Source organism: Panicum hallii, chromosome 4 (genome assembly GCF_002211085.1).
Source record: "Panicum hallii strain FIL2 chromosome 4, PHallii_v3.1, whole genome shotgun sequence".
NCBI classification, from domain to species: Eukaryota; Viridiplantae; Streptophyta; class Magnoliopsida; order Poales; family Poaceae; genus Panicum; species Panicum hallii.
Genome location: NC_038045.1, coordinates 7,881,128 through 7,888,964, shown reverse-complemented (window position 1 = coordinate 7,888,964; position 7,837 = coordinate 7,881,128). Strand labels below are relative to the sequence as shown.

Genomic DNA, 7,837 nt, shown 5'->3' with positions numbered 1-7,837 from the left:
ATGTACATTTTGAAATGAAGGGTTACAATAGAAAATATTAATGTGCGGCTACTGTGCCCCTATCCTATTTTTGAGAGAACTGTGGGTGCAGGTGGGGTGGTGCGGAGCTGCGCCCTCGGCTCGGAGAAGTCCGATGCAAAGCGGGAGAGCTCTGCAGTTGCAGCCGGACAGCCGGTGAAGGATGAGGGCTCCTACTCCCTCTCCTACTTCTGAGAGGTGAGCGACGTCGGATGAGAGGTCTCTCAAAGCTAGGAACCGGATGAGGGGTTCGTTGGAGCTGATTTTTACCCCTCTCTCTCTCTCTCCTAAACATAAGGTAGAAGGTGGGATGAGAGTTTGGTTTGAGTTGCTAAGGGTTTAAAAATTTATTGGATCCTGAAGGGAGCTCCATAATTCACTACCATCCCTACCTGCAGTTCGTTGCACTTGCGGCGCCACGGGCCACGGTCTGCGCGCGACGTGAGATGCCGGGGCCTGTTGCAGTGCAGCTTTAGGGTTGTTTTCGCGAGATTAAGGTGGCCATTGTCATGCACATACACTCGCTGGCTGGCATGACAGTGATGGTCAGTTTTAATCCTCTCTACTCTACCTAACCGCGTATGGAACTGGTACATCTAACGACATGTTTTGCGCCCCCCCCCCTAATGATTTTCGAATACGGGTTCTTGCCCCCATTGGAAAAAGCAGCTTGGTCTCGTCACTTCGGCGACCTACTAACCCACAAGCAAATTCGGCTGTTTGTTCCGGGGAGAGATTCGTGGGCACGCACGCAGAGAGGGCAGCAGGTCGGCGTCGCAAAGTCCAAACGCAAGACGTCTCGCTCGCTCGGTCCAGACACCAGGCTCGCGCCATGGTGTCGACATCGTCGCTCCACGCTCGGAGGCCGGAAGCCCCCGGGTCGCCGAATCCCCCTCGCGGGCGGGCCGCTGGCCCCAGGGGCCCACCGCGTACTCCCGAGACTGCCCGAGCTGGCCCACCGCTCGCCGCGCGGGGGTGACGACATCCTCGCCGCCACGCCGTGCGCCCGACGTGGAGCGGTGGGGGGCGCCTGCCTGCCTGCCTGCGGCGGCGGGGCTCTCCCATCCTCCCTCCCTCTCCCCCCGCCTCCGCCCGCGCGTATAAAATGGTCGAGTGAGATCGCACGAGCACGCGGACTGTTCGAGAAGGGGGTACTTGTTTTCGCATCAGCAGAAGAAATCCGCGGCGGCGATGCCGTTCCTCGAGGTGCGCGCCACCTGCTCCCCCCCTCCCATCTGATCCTCTCGGAGCTCGTGGCGCCGCTCCTTGCTCGCCGCGTGTGCTCCGCCGCATCCGGCATTGCGTTCCTCGCTTTTCTTCTCGATGCAAATCCGTTCCCCCCCTTTTTCCTTAGTTCCTCCCCCACTGCTCGCGTCGCTGGATTGCGAATCCGATTCGCATGTTCTGGTTGAGAATTCATTCGGTCCTTGCGCCGCTGTGATTGCAGGAAATGATGGAATCGTCGTACGTGCCTTACCTCCGCACGCACCTCCAGCAGATAGCAGGTAAGCAGAGCAACAAATTCCTCTCTCTCTCTCTCTCTCTCTCTCGGTGTGATTTTGACGCGGCATTCATGGACCGCTTGGTGATGGCAGCGTCGTTGTCCACGGCGAGCTGCGCCCCGCCTGGCGCCGAGGAGGAGGAGTGCCGCGACGAGGCGGCGGCGCTCGGGCTCAAGATGGTGGCCGTCGCGGCCATCCTCGTTTCCGGTGCGACGGGCGTCGCGATCCCGCTCCTCGGCCGCCGCTGGCGCGGGCGGGGCGTCGGCGGGGCGCCGCCGTCCTCGTCGTCCTCCACCGGCGGCCTGTTCGTGCTCGCCAAGGCGTTCGCGGCGGGGGTGATCCTGGCCACGGGGTTCGTGCATGTGCTGGACGACGCCAACGACGCGCTCACGGACCCCTGCCTCCCGGCCGTGCCCTGGCGCCGGTTCCCGTTCCCGGGGTTCGTCGCCATGCTCGCCGCGCTCGGGACGCTCGTCGTCGACTTCGTCGGCACGCACATGTACGAGCAAAAGCACCGTAGCGAGGAGGAACAGGCCGCCGCCGCCAATGGCAGCTCCCGAGAGGAGATCGTGGCGGCGCTGCTCGAGGACGGCGCGCTCGCGGCGAGGGGCGACGTCGAAGGGAGGGACGGGGGAGGCCACAAGGAGGACGCCATGCACATCGTCGGGATGCGCGCGCACGCCGCCGCGCACAGGCACAGACACGCGCACGGGCGCGGCTCGTGCCATGGAGGAACGTCGTACGACAGCCACGGCCATGGCCATGGACACGATGAAGAGCCTTCTCAGGCTCGCCACGTTGTTGTCTCACAGGTACGTTCATGGTCCTGAGCTTCCATCCTAAAAGGCTACAAAACAAAAGCTATGCAAGTTAACATGGCTCGAGTGGCATGATGAAGTCGTGATTCTTGCTTCTTGCGTTACTAGAGTGGCATTATCCCCTAGCGATGTTGCAAAGAGTAGTTACATTACCTGGAGCTATATTCACGCATGTCTCCATGCTCACATCGAGCACTTCTTTTTTCCTTATTGCACTACATGATTGTTTTGGTGTTGGGGGGGGGGGGGGGGTTCTTTATACTACAACAGTCAGATCATAAACAATACATGGGACAACACCTGTTACTGGTTCATCTGAGACTCTTTCAGTGTATCAAAGCAGGTTAAACCGATTTTTTACTCTTAAGGCATTATTGTTTTTTTTTTGTAAAAAAACATAGACAGGGTAGGTGGATCTACGGAACCCACGTGCCAGGAATATTTTAGTTACAGTCATAAACAACTGTTCACCGGACCCAACTGCGATGGGGTCCACCTATTTTGGGATCCACCTGTCAGTGAGTCCTATGAATAGTTAAGCCTTGGAACCATAAACACTACCATGGCCTGAAATTGCTCCAAAATTTGGAGCTTATATAGATATTGATTACAAATGAAGAGTAGAGATATGAAATGTGTGATATCTTGTAGTATGGTGTGGATGCTAGAAGGCATCAATCTTGTAGTATGGTGGGTACTGATATGCTCTATTGTTAACCAGGTTCTCGAGCTTGGGATTGTATCGCACTCGGTGATCATTGGCCTATCGTTGGGTGTTTCGCAGAGCCCCTGTACCATCAGACCTCTGGTCGCTGCCCTCTCCTTCCACCAGTTCTTTGAGGGCTTTGCATTGGGTGGCTGCATTTCTGAGGTTAACATCTAGATCCTTTTTATGATTTGGGCCAACAATTATTCCTTGAAGACAAATGGATGTGCCTGTGATTTGTGACTTGCTTTTCATTGTCCGAAAAAATGCAGGCTCAGTTCAAGAGTTCCTCTGCACTCCTGATGGCCATCTTCTTCGCCATCACAACACCTGCCGGGATCACTATGGGGGCAGGTGTCTCGTCGTTCTACAACCCCAACAGCCCGAGGGCGCTGGTGGTGGAGGGCATCCTGGATTCCATGTCGGCCGGTATACTGATCTACATGGCCTTGGTGGACCTCATTGCTGCTGATTTCCTCAGCAAAAGGATGAGCTGCAACCCGAGACTGCAAGTTGGTTCCTACATTGCGCTGTTCCTTGGTGCTATGTCCATGTCGTCTCTTGCCATCTGGGCTTAGTCAGGAGGATGCAAGTGAAGCAAATACTTGAGAGGACCTGCTTAATTGAATTCCATAGCTGCAGGTGCTCTCTAGCTGTTTGTTAGTTGTAATTCTTGGTGAAAATAGGGGGCAATTTTCTTCATTTTCCTTTTATTTTCTTTTTCTATATTCTTTTGTTTGTTCACTTCATGATGGTGGGCGGTGGGCCATACAAGTCAGTCCTTGTTTTGATCCTGCAAAACAAAGTCCCTCTTCGGGACAGATTGTGATGGATAGAGGAAGAATAATGAATACAGTTCAGGGAACAAGTGGTTCCTGAGTTCATATCAGTATTCACAGATGTATACTAAACAGAAAAAATACTTATCAAGGCTGTCTTGCAAGAATATTTCTTAAGTATGGAAGAGTGTGGATGTTGGAAATTAAGTGTTGGAGCACTGTTGTTTTTTTTTTCGTTTTCTTTGTGGCAAATTGGCCATAATTACTTTGACCTATAGCTTCAGGATCAGGTTTGGTTCTGAATGAGAATGACTATGAATTTGTGTTTCTCTGTGTCACTGCTGCACATTTTCTCATTATTTTGGGTAAACAGAACATGTATTAATAATCTTTCTTGGCTTGCATGCAGGTCTGGTGAATATGGGTGTTGCATCCTCATCACTTTTTGGTTCAGTCAGTGACTGGATAGAATCCACTTGCCATTTTCAGATATCAATTCATGTAAGTTGAAAACTTTCTTAGAAATCATATTTAGAAGTTATCAAAATCTTGAAACGTTCATCATCAGCAGATGAATTTGTATTACGATTTCATATGAAATTTCAAGTCCAAACTCAATCCCATTTGGGAGATACAAACATGACAATAAATGGACGCACATATCTTACTACTTGTCATGTTGTGCATATGTGCACGAGATTGGTCATTTTTGCATCTCTCAAATGTGATTGATTTGGGACTTGAAATTTTGTGTGGAACCATGACACAACCTCACCTATGGATTGTGATTGTTTTGAAGTTTTTTACTTATAGATATGTTTTCTAAGAAAGTTTCCAAGTTTGTAACACTAGCCAGTTTTCACTGGGTGCAGATATGTACCCAGTCATGTATACATCAACAAAGATTAGCTAAATGACAATCAAACAAATATGTGTTCTTATTTGAGTAAAATGCACCGCCGGTCCTCAAACTTAGCTCGGGGTGTCATCCCGGTCCCCCGTACTTTCAAAATGCACATTCGGATCCTCAAACTTGCTAATCATATCACATGAGGTCCACATTATCATTTTTAAGTTATAAAGTGGAAGTGTTCAAGTTACGTGGAGCTTACATGCGGGTTCAAATTTTATTTTGAAATTTTCTGCTCAACTCTTATATTTTCTAATTTTTTCCAAAAAATTGTTTCAAAACTTTATGCCAAATATTTTCTTTTCCAATATTTCCTCCAAAATTCATCCTTTTTATTTTCTATTTCTTTTACAAATTTGATCATATGAGTTTCTTATTTTACAATTTTTTCTATAGATCTTTTGTATTTAAATTGGTATAAATTATTTTTATGTGTATATAATTTTTTATTTGAACAAGTTATATAACTTTCGATTTAGCTTAAACAACTGTGATTTGGACCTCCTGTGATATGATTAGCAAGTTTAAGGATTTAAATGGGCATTTTGAAAGTTTAGGGACCGGAATGACACCCTGAGCCAAGTTCGAGGATCGGCGGTGCATTTTACTCTTCTTATTTCTTCCAGCTGCTTTCAACCGTGCTGCTCTTGCTCCCAAATAATTTGTAGGGATCAATGTCGATACCAAATGCTGATTGTCCATGATGGGCCCATGGACTTGTGAAGCTTGTTCGCCAACAAGTCGAAGAGGCAGGCAGTGCCAGCTATGGTGATACCATCTGTGTTCATTGTTCACTGAATTGTCCAGGAATCCTGTGAGGCCGGGAGGGAGATCCATTACCATTACCTGCCGGGGAAGTCTGATGACTGTTTGATTAGTTGTGACCTGCAAATCTGCCTCAGAAATCTGTCTTGACATTTGGAGGGACTCAAGCATAAGTGGATTGTCAGGTAAAACGGTTCTTATCGTCTAGTTCCTCACATCAAAGTGTAGATGAGGATGAAACAGGCAGGGTTTCTTCTGATTTGTGCTCTCCCAGTTCTTGAACTGCAAAACTAGATGACATATACTACTTAGCCATCATGTTTATTACCTGGTCACATGTCCTTTACTTAATACTTCAACTGCAGAATGAAACGGCATCCTTACTCATACATATCCTGTACCTAAAGGCAATGGCTTCCGACGGATAGAGACAGAGTAGGGAGGAGCTCCAATGGAATATAGACTCCAACGAGTCTCTGAAGGCCCAGTGAACAGCATGATACGACTGCCACTTGATCAGGTCAGGGCGTCAGGCAGACGAATCCGTCTCGCCGTCTGCTCTACCAGTTGTGGCAACTTTGTCAAACAGCGAGAGGGTCTCTCTGCAGTGTTTCAGTGGCTGCCCGTGGAGGAATCTGCGCTCCCGATGTCCTGGCAAGCACGGGCGCACGGGCGCATTGCACGGTGGTGTGTCAGTATCATTAGACAGGGAATACGGGAGCCTGCCATCATGGACGTCAAGGACTTGGGTGTGCTGTGTGCTCGAGCAGCGCAGAGATGGATTCGTTTCTGAAAGATTTTGACGTGGCCATGGCATTTGGTTTTGAAAACTGGAAGAGCCAGCAGATGAAGCATTCCTGCCTCCATTAGCAACGCTTAGCAATTGGATGAGAAAACAAATTGCCTTGCTTCATCCAAGTTTGTCATCACAATTTGTACTTTTTCTAACTGTTGAAGGGGCGCTATCATGAAATTGGTTGCTCCTGCAAGTTGCTAGAGGTGATGATGACTGTATGTCTTCAAGTAGATGTGGCCTGCAGAGTATCTACAAATGGCACGTGAAGAAGGGTCATCGGGCAATCTTTCCTGCCACAAGCTCCCTGAAGACCAAATCCTGCAAGGCCCGTAGAGTATGATGTGTTCTTCAGATGAAAGTCCTGTGCTGCTATTTCAGTTACCATCTTTCACTAGTGCTCCATGGACGCTACGGATCTGTTTGATCAAATGGGACTTGCGAGTTGCTTGGGGGAGATTCCTCTCTCCGTTTGGAGACAAATCCGACCTGAGTGCATTGTCAGGTACCATATGTACGATGTGTTCTCCACTTTTCCTACATCAGCAACTAAAGTCTGACGGGATACACATGATTTGCTCTAAATGTTTTCTTATTCTTTTTCCAGAGGCTACTGAACCTTTTATCAGGTTCGCATTGCAGTCAAACAGGTAATGAATCTCCAAGGATGAAGACGGAGCAGAGAGAGGCAGTAGCACTGAACTCTCAAGGCAGGACTCGGGTCGGGAGTCGGGACGAGGCAGTGACAACAAAACGACATGACGTGGCTGCACCCAGGACAAAACGAAGAATCTGGCACGCCGTGGTCTATGGTTGTTGGCAAGTTGCTGAGACAGATCAGGGCAAACAATGGGCATGCAGGCGTGAGCTCTGCGTGGATCGGAGGAATATTCTTCGCCATCTGACCGACCCAGAGCAACCACTACTATATAAATGATAGGCAGCAACGCTTCATTTTTTTTATTTTTCCAAGCACCGGTCAAAAGGTAATCCGTGGTTACAGTTGACCCGCTCCTGAAAAATAGTTGATCTGCACCTGAAAAATATTTTTAGCGTCACCCGTCCTGAAAATAAGCCCTATTTTCAGAAGCAGGTGATGGCGTCGTGCGCCTTTAAAAATAAAATTGTTAGGGGCAGGTGGCGCTGTTATCCGCCTTAAAACTAGAGCTCATTTTTAAGGACAAGTGATGACGCCACCTACCCTTGGAAATGTATTTTTAGAGATGGTTAACATCATCATCCGCCTCTAATACCTATAAAAATTTAGGTACTATCTTTTTTTCTTCTTCTAACAGCCTATTGCTTGCTCAGAGAAGGTGCTGCCAAAAAAAGAGTGGGAAGGTTTTAAACTTGATTTTTTTCGAGTTGGGGGCTCTAGGAGGCAATTTGATGTTAATTTCAAATCTTTTTTAAGTTTTTTTAGTTCTAAAGCTTAAATGGAGCTCTCTTTGCCTCTATCTAGATCTAGATCTCCATGCTATGCTCTTGTCATTTGGAGCTCCATTTGCCTCAAACTTTTGAATGAAGTTATATTATTTTATAGAAG

General features: G+C 48.4%; 1 protein-coding gene across 4 annotated transcripts; it reads left to right on the top strand.

Moving 5' to 3' along the window:
* Positions 1 to 392: 392 nt before the first annotated feature.
* Positions 393 to 7,569, top strand: LOC112891182 (zinc transporter 10-like). Of its 4 annotated transcripts, none has more exons than XR_003228440.1 (10): positions 393 to 563; positions 688 to 1,224; positions 1,466 to 1,523; positions 1,614 to 2,332; positions 3,060 to 3,209; positions 3,317 to 3,686; positions 4,233 to 4,324; positions 5,402 to 5,683; positions 5,906 to 6,796; positions 6,899 to 7,569. XR_003228440.1 is itself a non-coding variant. In XM_025958113.1 (6 exons), the coding sequence occupies exons 2-6, from the start codon at positions 1,210 to 1,212 to the stop codon at positions 3,620 to 3,622; spliced, it is 1,248 nt and encodes a 415-aa protein (XP_025813898.1). In that variant the 5' UTR covers positions 394 to 563; positions 688 to 1,209; the 3' UTR covers positions 3,623 to 4,003. The 4 variants fall into 4 exon arrangements, 1 of the variants encoding a protein (XP_025813898.1); XR_003228439.1 differs by having other exon boundaries at positions 5,864 to 6,796; XR_003228438.1 differs by having other exon boundaries at positions 5,402 to 6,796.
* The last annotated feature ends 268 nt before the right edge of the window (positions 7,570 to 7,837 follow it).

What these genes read in the sequence shown, in the direction of transcription:
- LOC112891182 (XM_025958113.1), top strand. An exon ending in GCCACGTTGTTGTCTCACAG is followed by an intron (nt 2,333 to 3,059) that starts GTACGTTCATGG and finishes ATTGTTAACCAG; the next exon opens with GTTCTCGAGCTTGGGATTGT. An exon ending in TGGGTGGCTGCATTTCTGAG is followed by an intron (nt 3,210 to 3,316) that starts GTTAACATCTAG and finishes GAAAAAATGCAG; the next exon opens with GCTCAGTTCAAGAGTTCCTC.